Source organism: Falco punctatus, assembly GCF_963210335.1.
Source record: "Falco punctatus genome assembly, chromosome: 1".
In the NCBI taxonomy this organism is placed as follows: Eukaryota; Metazoa; Chordata; class Aves; order Falconiformes; family Falconidae; genus Falco; species Falco punctatus.
In genome coordinates, this window is record NC_137580.1 from 108979396 (window position 1) to 108999038 (window position 19643).

The window sequence follows — 19643 nt, forward strand, 5'->3', positions numbered from 1 at the left end:
TAGGCTGTCAGGTTAATTCGTGCTCTTGGGACTGCAATCTTAAATTGCAGCTAAAGGCAATCAACAGACTTGGAGCAAAAACATAGTAACTATATGTTTGCCACAGTTTCTGCTTTGGCAGCACACTAAGCTCCTTGCAGACTTTCAGCTTATTCTAAAGGAGGGCTTCCTAACCAAAAAGAAGTCTAGGGTATGTTTCTGCCAATGCACTAGAGCTCTAGCAACAGCTGTCAGAAGTAACCATGGATGTTTTGACTTCTTTTTCAATTAATGTCTTTTAAATGGAGCTACTGCGCTGAGCCTGTGATTTGGGTTGGAACTTCACGTTCCCTGCGACAGCTATTGAAAGTCTAGAGTTAAAACACAGCAAGTTTTGGCAAATACGTTGTCTCTTAATCTCGTTCTATTAGGTTTATCTGTTAGCTTTCAGAATTGTAAAATGGTTTCCTATTAACCTTTGCTATCTTTTACTTCAACTTGCAAGTAAAACCTAGATTCAGAATAAGAAGCAAAAGCAGGTTTTTGTCAAGAACACTAAGCAACAAAGCAAGGTATGCTGGGCAAAACTGTAATTGTTGCAACACAACATACATTAGTTTTGCTTGATTGTTTTTCTAGGTAGAAGGTAGGCCAGGGCAACCCTGGCTGCATTAATTTTATGATCTGTATGTCAATGTAAATATTTGAAGGATTTGTTATCTGTTGCAAGAAGTGGTTTAAAATAGCTTGCTAGGTCAGCTTTATTCCTAAATGTTAGATCTGAAACATGCTGGTTTACTAATATTTTCATTTTTGAGCACTTTGCTTAGCAAGTTAACAGAAACCACAAGTCTAGGGAATGGTGACAGGGATAGCTTTATTTTGCAGCAAAATAATTTAGAAGGGGAAACTGCATCCACAGAATTGACTTGCATTTTCTGAATGTGGTCCCAAAATGGGGATCACATTCCCAGTCAGGCTGGCCAGGCACTGTAATACAAAATCCGAGCAGCTGTGAAGGGATGAACAACTTCAGCTGTTTTGAACTAGAGCTTACATTGGTGGGATATTGAAGTGTTTGGTTATGAGTTAGAGTTGGGACCAGATGTGGCTGGGGAGCTTGGTACACCAGTACTGTGCAAAATACTACTTCTGCAGTATGAATTAGATGGGACTTTTGACCAGTCTGGGAAAATCTCGTTGTGAAACCTCTGATCTGCTCTGCTGATTTAATAAAACAGGATTATCCAAGATACAACAAGGAAACACGCTTTACTTACTATGACTTTAACCTAGTGACTTGTTTGATTATTTTTAATCAAGTGTATCAGCCAAAAAAAAGATGAGTAATGCTATTTGAGGGAAATCTAGCGTGGTCTGTAGGAATGGCTTTCTTTAAGCAGGTGAGAGCTAGTACAACAGGACAAATCATCAGCTTCATGTTTCTGAAGAGAGCAGTTTCATTTGAAAGGACTTTGTTTCCAAGGGAATCCAGAAAACACATTCTCTCAGTTCTGTGATGAATAATGTCTGTCATGAGCTGAGCATTACATACTGCCATAAGCTGCTGTTTTTGTACAGAGTGTGTTGTGTAGTGGAGGCACTGACGCTGTGGAACATCTATTTCTGATTCATGGGATTGCTATGTTCGGGTGGAAATCCACTAGCTGAGCTTCTTTCTTGTCGCTGGAGAACGGGCAGTTTCCATGCTTCTTAGCTATGTTATTCTTTTATGCATCACAGTTGTCCTTTAAGTGAAGTGAAGCGATCCTCAGCTGGCAGAATTTTCAGTTTGATAAATTGGGATCTCAGAGTTGCTGTTTGGCATCCTTGGGATTCCTGGAAGAAAGTGAGATTCTGTCCTGGAAGATGTTGTTGCAAAGGAACAATGTAGAAAGAAACAAATATTTATCATTATGTATTTTCAGTGATTTATAGAGCAAGTAATTACTTATCTTTTCTTGCTTTAATGTATGCACTTAGGTTTTGAGGCATTTATAGGATTGCAAATTATAGTTCACATATGGCCACAGCTGTTACAGAAACATTGAACAATTGGGACTTCCTGAAATGTGATCTGCTGCTGCTTTAATATTCTATATTGGTTGGAGCTTGCCTTTCATTCCCAACAGATTCGACTAATGTTCCTAGAAACTTGCTTTCTTTGAAGCTAATTTCCAAATGTAAACACATCTGTAATGTGCTAGATGTTCTGAGCTGGAAAGAACCTCAAATGCATTTCTGGAACACAGATGAGAACAGCTAAACTAAATGCTTCCCGAAAGTGAAGCAGCCTAGTACAGTCTTGAATTAACCTTAAAACAGCCAGTTCATCTTGAACTGTGCTTACTGCAGTTATCTGTAGGGGATATCTGTATCTGTGATGGATTCGTAGAAATGTGCTTTAAATGGGTTGTGCCATCCATGTGCCCTGTGCTGTCTGTGATATTTAGGGTAGTTAGTTTCCCTCCCCTGCCCATTTTTACTTTATTTTTCTTTTTAAAACTTCTTAGCCTGACCTGTTATTGAGTCCTTGAACATGTTCTGAGGTTCTAATACAAGTGCTGAGGTTTTAATACAAACACTGGGAACGGTGGCTGAGTTCACAGCATTGGTTTTGCCACGCAGTGTCCCTTTTGATTTTTTTTTTTTGGACCCTAGCTAGCAGAATACAGACTGCTGCAGTTCCACTTCCAGTTGGGGCATATGCCTGGCCTTGTCTGGCATGCCATCTCATTCTTTTCTTTCAACTGTCTTAAAAACATATTTTCCCACAAACTGTCAACCTTTAAGTTTAATTTTAAAGTGAAAGGGAGGTAACACACTGTGTAACTAAAAACATTATCCTATTTAGTGTATATTGCCTTATGTTTCCTTCTAGTTCTGTCTTCTTTCCTTTCAGTCTTATTCAGTCAGCTCAAAGGGAAAAAATGCTTTATGAAAGGTCTCTGAACGTCTTTAACTTTGTAGGCACAACAAAACTATTTTATGCAGGAGACTTTGTGGAAAACAGTGTTGATTATTGACATAGGTAGGCTTTTTCTTCCCTCATAAAATTTTGTAAAAAAGATGAACGTTCTTGTTATAGTCAGATTTAAGCACAGACACTTTTACTGCATTTTTGTGGAGTGTGTAGATAATTTACAGTAGAAGTTAGCTAATCTGTCTTTCAATAACTTTTACCCAGTTACAAGAGAGGGAATTCAGCTTGCAAATAGGTCAAAGGAGCTCAGTGCTTTGGAAAATCTCAGTAGGGCTGCTGTAACAAGTCACACCTTTGCCATAAGGCTTTTAGGTCCATGGCAGGGGCATGCTTCTGCCAGTGACTTGCCGAGGGAGATACTTCACAGAAGTACACATAATTCCAGAAATTAACTATCCTATAGAATAGTGTTTGGGATTCGGTTTGTTCCAGACAGTTAACTGCTCTGTGATTTCTGGTTGACCTTCAGCTTGTTAGATGGCAGAACCAAAGCTTATTTTACTCGGAAGTAGGGAACATAACTTTGGGATTCCTCCTTAGAAAACTGGTTGTCGTAGCCAAATTGTCTTGCTTACGGTTTGTAATTCTGCCCAGTGCAGTTCTGACTAAATGTAAGTGTCCCAATAGTGATTGATTTCACTGATGTCTGATAGCAAAAATTTATTTATTTGTAAGGGCTCTTAATATAGAGGTGGTGTTGATAGAGCGGTCCAAGGCAGTTGAAAGCTAAGGGAGTGACATACAGTGCTAACTGATGTTACTTACTGTATAATGCTCTTTCAAACGATAACTTTAGTCTTCATGATATTGCCTGGTGATTATTATTTAATTTTTTTACATTTACTAATATTTCTGAAAATGTGAAATGTTTAATGGTGGGGAATGTACATATATGCTACCCTCTAAAACTGACTTTAACATGAGGATTCTCAGTTGATTGAAAAATCTCATGTTATGCTTGGTTAAAGCAGATACTAAAGGCTTTGTCTTGGTACATTCTTAAATGGGATTTGTTCTTCTCTTTTTAGGAAATGCCCAATTCTGTCTTTTTGGTAATGGAGGTATGTGTTAACGTACATGTTTATTTCTGGATGGTTTTAAAGATGATTTTTAGACAAAATTCCTTCTTTGCACAGCTGCAAAATAACCATGACTTGGAAAGCAAGCAATTCTGAAAACTGGATTATTAATTTCCTATGCACTACTGAATTTATCAGCAGTGTTTGTTCCATAAATTATTCAGTTTCATTTTATGATACTGTAAGTATTGATGAAGTGTCACACCTCAAATTATTAATTACAAATAACTGACAAACCAATTTTAAGGCCAACAGGTGAAAAAGATGTTGTAATTTTCTTGAAAAGATTACACAGTAAAAATTATATAGCAAGTATTTCAGTGCTGGTGTTTTAAATAAAAACCTTTCTTTTTAACAGTACTGCAATGGTGGGGATTTGGCAGATTACTTACAAGGTAATTGACTACTGTATTTCCATGTTAAGAAGCTATTGTATTACATGTTTATATTCTGCATTCCTGTAATCCATTGGTGTTTATCTGAGATTTTTTTGCTTGTGGTTTAAATGTTTTTCTGTTCATGGAACTTGTGTAATTCCACAATGCATGTTCACCCTGGTGTGATTTTTTTTTAGAGTACCCTCTTTATAAGAGTAATTCAATTTGCTCAGAACCCATTTAGTGTTGTACTCTATCTCCAGTCAAGGTCAGCAGCAGAGCGGTGTTTGTTGTGTGTTTGTATGCCACACTGAGAACTTGAAAACTAAATTTTGAAGCTGCTGGAAGACATAAGGTTTTGCATTTATTTTGAAATATTTCCCAGTGATTTTAAATGCCACTCATACTTGCAAATAAACCCCACAAAGTAGCAATGAAAGTGAATAAAATAATGCATAGACAGAAAAAGCTTTTTGCCACTACTTTCAAAACAGTAGAATGTAACATTCCCTTATTTGTAAATGAGGGAGAAGATGTAGCTAATCGTAAGTAGCATGCTGAAAAAGATACTCTTTTCTATTTCTAAAGTCTTATTTGGGGGGCTGCTTTCAGTGTTTTGATTCCACTTGCTTTTTTTTCCAAGATGTGAACTTAAAAATACTGAATTACTTATGTAATAATGCTTTCTACGAAGAGGCAGTTCTGGTTTAGAAGAGATTTTGCCCTTCAACATGGCTTTGTCCAAAGTGAACACAGAAGTTCATGACAAATGGATTCTTATTACAAAAAAAAAGTTTGAGGAGAGATGTTAATCTTCATATTTTTCTTGATGAAAATATTTTTCTACTTGCCTTTGTATCTCAGCATGTTGAAGGAATCTTTTTTGTGAAGAGCTATTGTTATGGTAACTGTGTATATTAAAAGCCTAATATACTTCCCATTAAAATCCCTGGGAAGACAAGTATACAGTGTAATCAAGCTCCCGCGTTTAGTACTTTTTCAGACTGCAGAATGAGATAATACCTTCTGAAAAAACTTTCAAAAGTACATCGTCATTTTTTCCCTTCAAAATGAATTTTATCATGGATGAAATTTTTAAGCAGAATGGTTATCTGCAATCCCCATAATTTATTTAAAGCACAAATTTTACAGCTTCAGGTTGTAACATGATTGTAAATACAATTAATGTTCTAAGCTGTGAAGTTCTTTTATTTCTTGGCTCCTTTGCCTTTTTAGCAAGTTTAGGATTTAATGGGGATTGAGAAGTTTTACAATTATTGTGCTACCAAGTTGAAAAACTACTGTAAAAACAGGTAATTCAGAGTACTGTAGCTAGCCTAAAAGCATGGAGATGTGTATGTTGTTGAGACTCTATATACATTCATAGAAAAACATTGGAGATTGGATTGTTCTGAATGCAATTCACTATTATTTGGTTGTCTTCATTGTTTTTGCATTTGATCACTGTGTATTTTGTTGCTTTTTGCCCAAAGATAATGATACTTATTTTCTCATCTGCTAATGTGTATGTTATTTCCAGCTAAAGGAACTCTTAGTGAAGATACCATCCGGGTGTTCCTCCAGCAGATTGCAGCAGCTATGCGCATTCTGCACAGCAAAGGAATCATTCATAGGGATCTTAAACCACAGAATATTTTGTTGTCTTATGCCAGTCGTAGGAAGTCAAGTGTCAGCGGCATACGCATCAAAATAGGTAAATATGCTTTTCTTTGATCTAAAGGTAATTCATCACTGTTGGATCAGAAGTTTCTTTGTAGTTAAAGTGCAGAGGCTGTACTGGATATGATGTGTATTAAATTGATGCAAATCAGACAGTAGGTCTAGAATGATGAGCTTCATGCTGTAATGCAGATTCTCAGTTTAAAAAAAGATTGAGTCATAAAGACCTTTCTGATTAAATCTGCAGAAAAAAGAAACCTATTTAGCTTATGTTTCTAGCATTAAACTATTTTAATTAGACATAAATCTGTAAGCTTTGAAACTTCAAGTAGCCTTTAGCTCATTTTAAAACCACGTGCATGTGAGACTCCAGTAACAGTTCCAGCTGGCTTTTTTTGTGGTAGACCCTCCTAAGGGTTATTTGAGAAGTTTAGAAATGTAGGTTATGACCTATTTTTGGCAGAAGGAGGGTTGGCATTGTAACTGGGGAGAGATGTCAACTGTTCCGGATACTACCAAACTCTTCTTCAGAGGACACTTCGGGAGTTTTAATCTCTCATTGTTGTCTGTTGTGTCCATTTAGAAATACCTTGGTTTTAAGACTTTTTTTTTTTCCCTCTATGCTTTTGCTCAACCAGAATCTGAGATCTCTTCCAACTCCATCTTCTGAACAGCACAGAGGAGACAAAACTTCTCTTGCTGTCCTTATTTGATAGTTTTGGATGCTATGTGGAAAATTCAGGCATCTGAAACTTGATGACTTAAACTTCTACCTGATGTGGTTTCGCTGAAGCAGATTGTATATTCATCACTCTTAATGAACCATTTATATTTAGCCACTTACTTTAATCCTTTCCTGCTGATGCCAGACAGCATGCTCTGCAGCTGGAGAGATGGCTGAGCAGTAGTTTGTGCAAATGATGCCACTGCTGTTTCTTGGCTTGCTATTTTGGAGATAATACATTATTCTTTCCATGTAACACAGATTTTACTATTATGTGTAGCTGGCTATATGTTATACTTGTCTTTTTCTCTCTAACTAGTAATTGTAGCAGCTTTCAATAAGAGACAGATAATTTCTAGACTTCAAAAATTTGAAAATTATCTTTCTTTTAATTGACGAATGTGTTTCTTTACATAGCTGACTTTGGTTTTGCTCGTTATCTGCATAGCAACATGATGGCTGCAACTCTGTGTGGTTCCCCTATGTATATGGTAAGTGACAGTATATTTCAGATTATGTTGCTTATCACAAACATTCTCCTACCAGAACAAAGTAATTTGCTGCCTGCAGATTGGCAAATGCCTAATGTTGCTGTAGAAGTATTAGGGGCAGCATGCAATTCACCTTTCCATAGTTTTACTGGCTCCTTTTTCTCTTGTGATTTGGAGGTCATGGTTATTAAAATCAGAGAGAAATTGAACATTTCTTTGTGCTGCAGGGAGGAAAAATCTTAGAGAATTAAAAAGCAATACATCTTAGCATTGATTTTTTTTTTTTGCAAAGTAGTTTCATTCCCACTTAAGTTTTTTTTCCTGAAATGGGGCATTATCTCCTTCCCAGTTTCATAGAAAATAAAAAGTAATCAAATATAGACTAGAATAGCTTTACACTAGTAGTTAAAAAACCTACTTGTTTTCATTCTAGTTATTTAATGTATTATCTCACATGTGGGTTTGTTTTGTTTGGTTTTTTTAAAGAAAACAATTTTGAGTTAATTGCCATTAATTTTTACTAAGTAGTGTGGTAGCCAGTTGAGCACTGAACTGTCTGACCGTGGCACTACCACTACTGTGCTGTATGATCATGGGAAGATCGTTTTCCTTTCCCTTGTCTTGTTTCTGTATATGTAAAATGGTGATAAAGGTATTCGTTATGAAATGCTTAGTTATTTATCCACAAGGAGGGCTGCATAAACCAAGTAAATAACACTTATCTCTTGTCCCCATACATGCCCATCACTAGGTGCTTTCTTTAGAACATCAACTTTTCCAGTTTTCTGTGGTTTTGAAACTAGCTTTCATTTTAGATAGAACTGTTAGAAGCCATGTAATGCAGATTAAAAAGTTCATTTTGTCTTAGAATAGTCTGTTTATACTGCTCTGACAGAACAACTGCAGAATTCGTATGGCTGTGGCTTTGCTTCTTTTTTTTCCCTTCTGAGATTTTGCTGTTCGTTCCAGGCCCCTGAAGTGATTATGTCTCAACACTATGATGCTAAAGCAGACCTGTGGAGCATAGGAACTGTGATTTATCAGTGTCTTGTTGGAAAACCACCTTTTCAGGTAAGACTTTTTTTTCCTTTTCCACTTTTTAGTCTCATGGAAATTCCTAGGACTTTTTCCTTCCAGTCATGAAAACAGAAGTAGTGATGTCTGAGTGTAGTGTCGATGCTTTAAAGGCCAGATCACTTGAGGATACCAAGGGAGAAGTTGCTTATGCTTGGTCTACGAGATCAGTGTGTTCAAGCCCAAGGAAATATATAACGATACCCAGTACTGAAGTCACTGCTGTGCTTGGGGTTTTCTCCTTTCAGGCCCATAAGCAAAACCCTCCTTTCTGTGTATGTGTGCATAGGTACGAAAGCTATTTTCTCCGTGAAACTGAACTTTAATTAATGTACGTTTTTATTTGACAGGCCAATAGTCCTCAAGATTTGAGAATGTTTTATGAAAAGAACAGGAATTTGATTCCTAGGTATGTCACTGTGCCTTTCCTCTCACTTACATTTGTTGACTGAACGCTTTTTCATCTTTGGGAATGCCTGGGATTCATAAAAATACTTGATGTTGCTATCTATAAACAAGGATGTTGTATGATACCAGTGACTCATGTTGCATCTTGCCTTCATTGTGCCTTGCTGAGTTGAAAGGGTCCTGTACTAAGGCTATTGAGCATGTATAGTGAAGACTGAGGGATGTGGCAGAATGCTGACTTCCTGAAATTTAATGTGCTATGCATTATTTAATGCATGCATTAAATGTAATGCATGTTTTACTTCCTCTTGTGTGCAGTATTCCTAGGGAAACGTCAGCTTACCTGGCTGATCTGCTGTTGGGTTTGCTTCAGAGAAACCAAAAAGATAGAATGGACTTTGGTATGTAACTTTTCCTTTTGCTCTCTTGACTTTCCTTGCTGGTTGTATTCAAGTGACTGGAATAACTGTCTTGACCTTTTGTCTACAGCCAATTACATGAAAAGTGAAGTATTTTTTTCTGTTCGGTTATCATAAAGTAGGTATAGTACCCAAAATAAATCAATAGATAATGGCTGTCAGTATTGTGGTGCACAAAAAATTATTACTTTGTTGATGAATAATGAAATATAAATTAATTTACTGCTTTCAATTGTGGCCTTTTTTTGCCCACAAAGTGGTACCTGATATACCTTAAATTTCATGTCACAGTCTTATTTCTCTTGCTTTAACTGGTGTTTAGGCGTCAGACTGGGAACAGACATCTCTGATCTCCATGTAGTGTTGGCTGCAGAAACATAATAAAGTACTGGAACAACAGTTGTATCTTTGTATTTCATTAAGTCCTAGAATTTTTAAAATGTGCAGTGACTGAATTTTGCCGTCTGTTAAACATCACTGCAATGTCTGGGGGTTTTGCATTTTGCATTAATTGGGAAGTTAAACCCTAGTACAAACTATATGGATACCCTCTTAACAAAAACGAACTTGTTTGGCTTCAAATTACTGCTGTGTTTGGCTGCTTCTCTTTAGCTGGAGATCTTTGTTGCAGAACATTGTTCTTAAGATTTCAAGGCCTCAAACTGGTACTATTGAATCATTCAAACTGGCTGCAACTGTTGGCCCTTCAAAATTATTCAGGAATAAAGTTTAAATTTGTTGTTCTTTGTACTTAACTGTAAGTAACTGTCTGTTACTTACTCTCTTTGGTCTCAAAAAGCCTTTTTATTGCTGAGGTTTTGGTTACCTATTACTGCAAAATTAGTAATGCTTTTTTATTCTTTTTAAATGAAAACTCAGACAGCATTTTTAAAGAATGACCACTGAAAAGTTAAATCTTAATTAGTTGTTCTTAGCTGCATCTTGTATGTCATGTTATTCATGCTGGTTGTTTTAAATTTTGTAGCACTGTTTGTTATTGCAGTTTTGTCATAGCTGCCAGGAAATGTTAATCTTAAAGTTTTAGTTAATTAAAGCTAACTTAGCTAAATACAATTATCTTTTCATTGTTACTATTTTATATCAATAGCAATGTGCTTTATTACTGGGGTTTGTCTTAGCAACAAGATAGGTGACCTATTGAGTTTATGGAATGGTGCGGAGGAGCCTAAACCTTAGTCTCTTCGTGCTCTTTGTAGATAAGACCTAGTGCTTTCCTCACCATAAGCTATTAGCTCTTGTGATGCTCAGATCCTAGGGCGAGTTGCATCCCAAAGACAGACATGCTATATTTTTGTTTCTGCTTAATGAGACTTCCCCATTGCTCTCTCGTTATGCATGCAAGCTTAGTTTTGATGCAGTACTGAAATACACAAATTGACTCATTCATCACAAGTGGTCCTTGCATATTTGTGATAAGACGACTGTTAGGCTGTGGAGAGAGAACGATTCAATTCGTAAGGTGTTTTAGTTCTTTACTTGAAGATCAAGACTCTCTCATAGCTGCATCCTTTTTTTTTTTTTTTTTTTTTTTCCATTTTAAATTCCTGCTGAGTTTTGCTCCGAGAAATATCAAACTTGGTTTTAGCAATTTGGAATTTAAAACATCAGTACTAGCATAATTAAGGTGTTTCTCTTCTGAGAACCAGACATGGCACTTTGTGTGTGGATGTGACTGATGTAACTTGATTTAACTGCTGTATGTAAAAACTTAAGTAGAAGTCATATCCAGAAAAAAATAATGATAATTGGGTAAAATGTCCCAGATATTAGTGATAGTATTCAGAAGTCAGTATATAAATCTATGTGTAGAAGAATTAATACATCACAAACGTGGACTTTGACTAATTGATGCCACTTCACACTCTAGGTGTGCTGATCCCCTACAGTTTCTTCAAACATGGGAGATTCATTGTATCATTTGTGGTAGTGGGAGAATGCATTTGTGCTAGAAAAAAAAATAGAAAGCAGAATGGTAGTGATGAAAGTCATGTTTTCCTTGGCTGAGCCACTTAAAGGGCCTCAAAGGAGCTGCTCTGGAATGTGCTTAGCAAAGGGAGTGAAAGGGAGAGTGTGCAACTGAGCCCAGTTGCCTGTTGTTAAAGTAAAAATAGCATTGGAAATCTTGTTGATCTTCCAGCAATATAAAGTAGAACAGCAGGTGTTGTACGAAAGCTCAGGAACACCTGATCCTCATGTTGAAGTTAATCATTACATTGTTCTTATGTTACAGCTAACCTCCCTTCCTTATCAGGTCATGGAAGAAAGTGTTGTTGAAGGAAGAGGAGATACTGCAGGCCTCAGATTCTTTTATTTTTTTTCCTTGTTATTTCCTTAGGTCTGATGAACAATATTGGTTTTCCCCAGTAAAGTTCACAAAGCTCAGCTGCTGGCTTCCACCAACCCTCAGCTTCCCTGAACTAGTTGAAGGTTGCTTCTTGTAGAATAAAACTTCCCATGTAAACTGCTAGCCAACTGGTTATGCCAAGTCAATTAAATGCATCTTAGCATATCCATTTACAACAAATGCAATGTTTCTATTGTAACAGAACAAGTTAACTGAGGAAATCATTAAAGAAATTGTGTCTAATTCTGCATTATGCTATGAACCGGCTGCACAGGTTGCGTTCTGCTGGTGGGAAGTGGGAAGGAGAATGGCTGCTGGTCTGTTGCGATTTTTTGGCCACCTAAGGAGTAGCTTTATGGGTTCAAAAATAAGCATCAGTCCTTGAGCAAGGCAGAAATGAGAATACTTTCAGTATTTGATGTAAGAGATGCTCATCATTTTGAAGAGCAAATTCAAACTGAAATAGTACAATATTGAACACAGAGAACATGATTTCATGAGAAGTATAGGAAGGCTTCTTGTGTACATGTTCCTTAAGTGCAGTCATAAAATGTCCTTCAGTAATTCAGTCTGATTTGCCTTGCTGGCTGTTGTTTGAAGTTATTAAATTGATTTTTGCTTCCTTTCCAAATACTATAGCAACATATAACATAGAAGACTTTAATCTTTTATAAGCTTTTCACCCTCTGGCTCTGAAATATTGATTCTGGGAAGGCAACCATTTATTGCCATCTGCAATATAGTCTGTAAATTCTATGTCATTTGTACCTTTACTCACAATGGTTGTTGTTCCTTGTTCTACAGAAGCATTTTTCAACCACCCTTTCCTGGATCAGATTTCAACAGTCAAAAAATGTAAGTAGTTTAGTTTTTCCACTTATTTGTGTGAATGATGAATGTTGGGGACTGGAAGGGAGAAAAATCTGCCAGATACCACACTAAGTGTTTATGAGATCTGTTCCTGAGTCTGACTGTTGTTGTGCTCTATTGTAAGCCTAGATGTTGAATCTTTTTTGTATTATGCTAGACTGAAATGTGATACTTATTTACTAGTTCCTTTGACATTTCAATTGAACTTAAATACCCTTGTGTGTTTAAGGATGTGCTGTGCTTCTCAGTTGTGTAAGAGTTCATGAATGAAAAGCAGCAAGGAAATGAGTTTGTTGGAAACTCAGCCTTGCAAAATCTTAGTCCCATTATTTTTTTTCCCCTTCTAGCTTGTCCTGTACCAGTGCCCACATATGCAGGCTCAGTCTCTGGCAGTTCCTGTGGTAGCTCTCCTTCATGCCGTTTTGCTTCTCCTCCAGTAAGTTCTCCAATTTACAGAACAATCTCTGGAAAGTATTTTCTGTAATGTTTAGCCAAGATTTACTGAAATTTAGATCTTTCAGTACTTGAACAGTGTAAACTGTCATGTTTAAGAGCACAGAGCAAGGAATGCCCCTGTCTTTTGCTAGAGGAGTACCATTAACATTTTGGTTCACTCTTGCTCCTTGTGTTGTACTTCATGGGTTTTTGTTGTTTTTCTTTTTTGTGAAAGAAAAAAATACATCAGATGCTAGAGTGGCAAATCTTTTAGATGTGCTAGTATGGTTTGCAATGTAGTGAGTGTTACAGGTAATTTTTGTATTGGCCTTCTTGGTTAAGGTCCCTTATATGGACACGAACTGATGACTTTAATTTTATGTGGTATTTAGAAGATGTGTGTGGAATGATTGAATGAATTACAATTGTTTACATTCACAGCCTGTTTAATATAGGACTGTCTAAATTGACACTGCAAGGTTATCCAGTATTTGAAATGTCTGAATTCAAATACATTTTATATTTCTAAATACTTAAATCTTGGGCTGTATTTTGGTTGTTTGTGTTTTTGTTGATGGGGGTATTTTTGTGTGTCAAAGGTAGTGATGATTCTTACTTTAGATACTTCATAGTTAAAAGAGCAATTCTATATTCTGAATCGCTGGTTTTACAATGTGGCTTTTTTTTTTACTTCCTTTTTTCTACCAACAACCCCGCACCCCTACCCTACCCCCCAGTCTCTGCCAGACATGCAGCATATTCAAGAAGAAAATTTGTCTTCACCTCCATTGGGTCCTCCTAACTATCTCCAAGTCTCTAAAGACTCTGCCAGTACCAGTAGCAAGAACTCCTCTTGTGACACAGATGACTTTGTTCTTGTCCCACACAATATCTCTTCAGACCACTCATGTAAGAACCTTCCTTATTTTTACATTTTAAAATACTTTCCACTTGCAACATACCTTTACACTTTGTTATTCTTTGGCTCTCTTTTCTCTAAATGTGTCTTAATTCACATTGGAACTGATTTCTTTAGTTTGATTATTCCTTGAAGGGAGACTGTTTGGTACACTTGCATGTCTGTCTGGAACGTTATCACCTTCAACTGAGTAGCCAGATAAGCCAAAGATACCATGGGCATTTAAAGTCATGGAAAGTATTGGGGTTTGGCAGTAAAAGAAAAGTCAGTTGTAAACAATTGCTGATAAGAAGCCCAGGGATTCTCTTAGTGGAAGCAGGCTCTTGGCTACCTCCAGACTAACTGAGCATCTATAGTCCATGCTGTAGAGCTTTAGATAATTAACAACAGCAAGTAAAAACATAAAAAATGTTTAACATGAAAGGTAAGGCATCAGACCAGACTTAAAAATAGAAAGACTTGCATATTGCATGCTGCCACTTTATGACATTATCCAAATCTGAATTGCCACTAAGAAGCTAGTCAGCCATTTTCTATATGTCACCAACTCATGTTAAATATTTGACTAAATTAATGCGTTGATCTCTGAAGGGCTTCTGGCATTCTTTATTATAAATTTCCCAATGCTGATACCTTGTACTCTTAAACAAAGGATTTTATTTCAAAATTATCATAATTAGTATAGCAAAAAAACCCCATCAAAAACAAACAACAAAAAAACCTGCTAAAGAATTGCCTTCCACAGTTACATTTCTGTTGGTGGTCACGTTTGAGGTATTTTCATACAAAAAACAGTTTGTGGAAAACTTTTACATGTTGACAGAAGTTTGCCAGAAGTGCTTATTTCTACAACAGTAATATTTGAGATATTTTTTTTAAGGTTCTGCTTCATGACTTTGATTTTCAATGTGTTCTTCTGCTTACTGTAGATGATATGCCATTGGGAGCAGCTGGCAGGCGGGCTTCAAGCGAGTTCTTGATGTGTGGCGGGTAGGTGTGCTGAGCTTTATCCAAAAGAAGTCTCATGTTCTAAAATTGATGCTGCAGCTGTAGAAGGGGTTGCTGGGGTTTTGGCAGTGATGGGTTTACATAGGTGTGTGGACTTTCTTAAAGATTAATATGCCAAGTTGAATTTAATAGCAATATGTAAACAGCTCAAATTCATAAAGCTTTGCTGCAAAGTAGATAGTTTCTTTGATGTGAAGACCTGTCTTTTGACAGTGGTTTTTGTTTTCACAGGCAGTCACCGTTAACTATTTCTGGAAGCTCAGGAACTGTACAGAAACCATCCTCAGCCTCTTCTCGAAGTACTACTTCTGGCACAGCTAACAGGTGTGTGCTGTAAGCTTAGTATTTCCTATCTTATAGAAAGGTTCTCTGCTACTATATCTTCGGGGGTTTTTAATAGTGAATGACTACTGGAAACTGAAGTAGAAGCTAGACTAGCTTTTTTCAGGCTCTCTACACTTTATGCATTCTAATGGTTGACGGTTGCATAGCTAACTTCTGGCTCTGATGAATCTCCGCAAGATTTTCTTAAGGAAGAAGAGCATTCTTCTGTCTGTTTAAATTTTGAATTGGTTGAAAACAGAAACTTCAGAGACATAAGTGGCTTGGCCTTTTTGGTGTTAGGAAGCACAACAGAGTCTTCATTTAGTAAATCAAGTTGTTGAATGCAGTATGCATTTTAAAAAGTTGTGAGAGAAAGAGGAACTTACAAAGCCCAGATTGCTATGGATTTGTGTCTCGTGGCTGGATTGTCTTGTGGCTGGTAGCTGGGTGTGGCTTCTGTGCAAGCAGTTACTGTGAATTTTGTGTTTTGTGTCTCACAAGATACCAAAGAAGCCACATGAAAGAACTAAACATGTATTGCAGCTTTTCCATCAGCAGGACTGTTAGTAAGTCCTCTTTCTTCCGCATGGTTGTAGACTAAGTTTCTGCTGGTTTGAAATAGAACTGATATTCATTAGTGGTGGCTGAAATATTTCCTGTATTGTATTGGAAAATGTAAAGCATAATCATGCTGTTTAACTACACATGTAATATCTAAACAAAAGGGTTAGATTTGCCATTTGACCAAGCAATGAATTTCATAATGTTTTCAGTACAAATAGAAAGAGGATGAGTGGCTAAATGTGGAATAAAGCTATTATGTTCAGTGTATTTTTGGCTTATGTTAATACTACAGGGCTGCAAGTCAGCATTATTTGTTTAGAAATGCTTGTCACAAGAAAAGATTGCTACTTTGTGCTGATCTTTGTGCAGTTTCTGTAATCTGCTGACATGGGCTATCAATACAGCTTTGGTCTTACCTCTTATGCTTAAGGGCAGATAATGGGGATGGTTTGTCTGTCAACATCCATTTGCTCTGGATTGGCCATGTACAACATACACTGTAATTTCCTATTTTAAATTGTGCCAGGTGTCACAGTTCTTAGAGTTGCTTGTTTTATGAAAATATGCCGGTTATGGTATCTGTACATTGCTAAGTTAAGAGCTAAACGGTCGTGTGATTAGAAACAGGTGTCTACTGTTCACACTTCCAGTGTTTGTACTATAATGGTTTAGTTATTGGTTGAGTAAATTTAGTCACTAACTGGCTGCTTGGGGCACGGTCTGAAGGAAGCAGAGTGTGTGTCTGATAGTCTACAAGATGCTGCTTTTGGGTTTTGGTTTTTTATTTCCTGAGAAATGTTCTTTTGTTGTGTGTGATTTTTATTTTTTTTTTACAAAAGGTTATACCCTATGAAACAGTTAATTTTTCTGATTAGCTGATCAAACTGAGTGAATTGTACTCATAGTTAGCTGCTTTATGTCAAGTAGAAGAACCTGAAACACTTTTCAGGCTCCAGCCAGAATGGGAAGAATAGGTAGAGACAGTTCATTCTCCTGTGGTTAATTGCTAATTTTATTCTCTGGATCTCAGAGAAACAAGATTTGCACACAGCTCTGCACACATATGTATTGTATCTAGAAACTAGGTGGTAATAAAAGGACAAACTTCCTTCTTTTGCTAAGGAAGTTCTATGCATATTAGGAGGTAGTATTTAATTCTCAAAAGACAGCCAGAAACCCAGATTTCTGTTCAGCTGTAGCTGTGCAGCAAGTGCCGGGGCTGCTTGTTTTCTAAAGTTTGTGATAGAACTTTTTTCACATTTCCCGCAAGAATTTATCCTCTTTCTGTGAAGAGGTGGTCAATAAAGGACCAGATACTGAACTGATTATCTTCCAAAAAGCCCGTTCCTTTGAAATTCATTCCATTGAATTCTGTCTTCCTTTAAAAGCGTTGGTAACTGATTACGTTGCAGTGGTTTGATTCCCTTATCAGATAGTGCGTTGAGGTAAGCCTGGTCACTGACACTCCAGTTGAACTTGGGTAATGCTAATCTGTAGCTTGCGTCTGTGGATTAATGTTCAGGTGTGTGGTTTTGGTCATTTTGTCAGGGGTTGGTTACATAACATGTTTTCCTTTTGCAAGTTCACGGTGTCTCTTGGGATATCTCTGTGCTTTAGTGGCTTTTGTACACATTCCAGCCCTGCTGCTGAACTTCCTGTTCTTAGCGCAGCGGGTTTTCCTAGAACGCTATTTTGAAGCGTGGTAAACAGAGCGGGCTAATTGGCAGGAAGTCAGAGGGATCTGTAGATCACTGTGATGCGTGACGAAGTGCTTCAGCTAGTACTGCACTTTCAGCTCCATCAGATACTAGCCAGTGTAAGAAAGGTAGGTACTAACGAATAGTTCCTGATCTCCTGCTGTTAAGTGTTAGAGCTAGATTAGGACAAGCTAAGATCATATTGCATGCAAGGGGAGTGCAGGAGCAGCTTATTTGCCTGTTTCCTAGATTTCCCTGAAATTTCAAGAGTGGTACAATTTGGAGAGAGACCTGTCTATCTATATTCATCTCCTGTCTCCATACTTTCCAATTTCAGGCATTGCCAGCCTTCGGTATCCCCCCGCAGCGAAACGGCACCTATCCCAGTTCCCACTCAGCTACGGAATTACCAGCGCATAGAACAGAACCTCTCCTCTACTGCCAGCCCCGTGTCAAACCCCCACGGATCACCAAGGTGACTTTGAGGTTTTTAAACTTCTTTTTCTTTGTTCTAGTTTGTGTTTGTACCCTGACAGATGTCCGTGTCTTCTTGCTGATGTCATTTTTTTTCTGCACAAAAACATACTAAAGAGGCATTTTAATGGTAACAAATAATAGTACTTCACAATCTCAAGATTGTTGGATGGGCACTTGAAATTTCCATGAAAACAAAATGAGCTTGTTCTTTCACTCAGATGCAACCCAAGAAGGTAAAAAGATGAAATCTTGCTCTTTTTTTAGTTCTCTTTGTGTATTATATGGCACTACATCATAAACTAGAAAGTCAGTAATAAGTTATGGTTTGTTTTCACACATGTAGTGATGAGATGAATGCATTGTTCTGTAGAATATCAAGGAAACAATTTTTGGCATGTTAGTTAACCAGCTTGTTTTATTACAAAGCTCTAGTGTGCCAGATTTATTCTCTGACTTGTGGATCAGGATGGTGAAGGTCAGACTCAGAAACAGACTACTCAAAACTTGGGAGATCTTTACAAAAACAAACGCTGTGGTTCCTTGCATTTTTTTTCCAGGATCTTTGATTTTATAATAGTTGCTATACCTGGGGAAATGCCTTTCCCTTAATCTTTTTTCAGTTATCTGACCTGTATACCAGACCCAGTGTGAAAACTTTGTCATAAGCTTTGTTGACATAAAAACGGGCATTCACAGCAATACATTTCACTTGATTGTGAAATTAAAAATTTAATGATAAAGTTGTTAGAATATTAGGAATCCTCTGTGTGCTAAGGGTTATCCCTTTCAATTTTCTCCAGTTAACAGACTATTATAGTGTTGAAAGTTAAAAAGTCAACGTGAACAAAGGGAACTAAATCTTGCTTGTTTTCAGTATGGGAAGCTTAGCTTATTAGCTTAATAAGCTTCAGTGTCATAGCTTTCTCTTTAAATACCAGTATTTTCTTTAACTGATCATTATCCTCCTTAGGAGATTCTGGAGCTTATTTCAAGGAACCACTGTTATTATAGTGTGTGTGTGTAACCATTCTTTTCACCTTGTTAGAGCTGGAGTTGTGAGACGCTCAAATACTAGCCCGATGGGCTTCATGAAGATGGGCTCCTGTTCTCCAGTACCAGCTGACACTGCACAGGGTGTTGGGCGCAGGTTATCCACAGGATCTTCTAGACCGTATTCTCCTTCACCACTAGGTAAGCCCATAAATTCTTAGCAATTAGAAAGTGTTTATCTGGAGCAGTAATTCAGAACACTAATTCTTGCTTGAAATTATCTTAAACCAAAATCTCCCCAAATAGGTCATATTCACAGAAATAATTTCTGGTAAATGACACACAGAATCAAACTAACTAGGTTTTATTTTGCTTTACCTTCATTTGTAGGTGAAGTATAAGGTTTAAATTCACATTTTGATTTTGTTTGTGTAGTTGGAACCATACCTGAGCAGCTTGGACACTGTTGTTGTGGACAACTTCAAGGACATGATTCAAGGAGTAGAAACTTCTCAGGTGAGTGACTTTGGACAATGCAACCAGTAGTATGTTGATAAATCTTCTACAGTGTTTTGTGAAGGGGAGGAGAGCCAACACTGCCTTAGTATGGGTTAATAGGAGACCCTGGGTAAGTGGTGCACGGAGTTTGTGTAGAAACCTAGCCCAGTTGTGGCTGTATCAAGACACCTTTCCCATAACTAATTCCCTACACAATAAGACAGCAACTGAAGCTTATTTTTCTCAAGACAAAAAAGCAACTCTGATAATGCCTGTCTTTAA

The 19643-nt window shown here is 37.2% G+C and overlaps 1 protein-coding gene across 1 annotated transcript in view; it reads left to right on the forward strand.

Annotated features, from left to right (window-relative positions):
- Window positions 1-19643, forward strand: part of ULK2 (unc-51 like autophagy activating kinase 2) — a 40271-nt gene that overhangs the window by 8911 nt on the left and 11717 nt on the right. Inside the window, exons 4-18 of the mRNA XM_080382654.1 lie at window positions 3991-4023; window positions 4400-4436; window positions 5959-6132; window positions 7240-7313; window positions 8283-8384; window positions 8738-8796; window positions 9114-9196; window positions 12384-12434; window positions 12797-12885; window positions 13622-13793; window positions 14733-14793; window positions 15043-15135; window positions 17734-17871; window positions 18919-19064; window positions 19299-19379. Of these exons, the coding sequence (XP_080238780.1) occupies window positions 3991-4023; window positions 4400-4436; window positions 5959-6132; window positions 7240-7313; window positions 8283-8384; window positions 8738-8796; window positions 9114-9196; window positions 12384-12434; window positions 12797-12885; window positions 13622-13793; window positions 14733-14793; window positions 15043-15135; window positions 17734-17871; window positions 18919-19064; window positions 19299-19379 (1393 nt within the window). The remainder of the gene's footprint in view (window positions 1-3990; window positions 4024-4399; window positions 4437-5958; window positions 6133-7239; window positions 7314-8282; window positions 8385-8737; window positions 8797-9113; window positions 9197-12383; window positions 12435-12796; window positions 12886-13621; window positions 13794-14732; window positions 14794-15042; window positions 15136-17733; window positions 17872-18918; window positions 19065-19298; window positions 19380-19643) is intronic.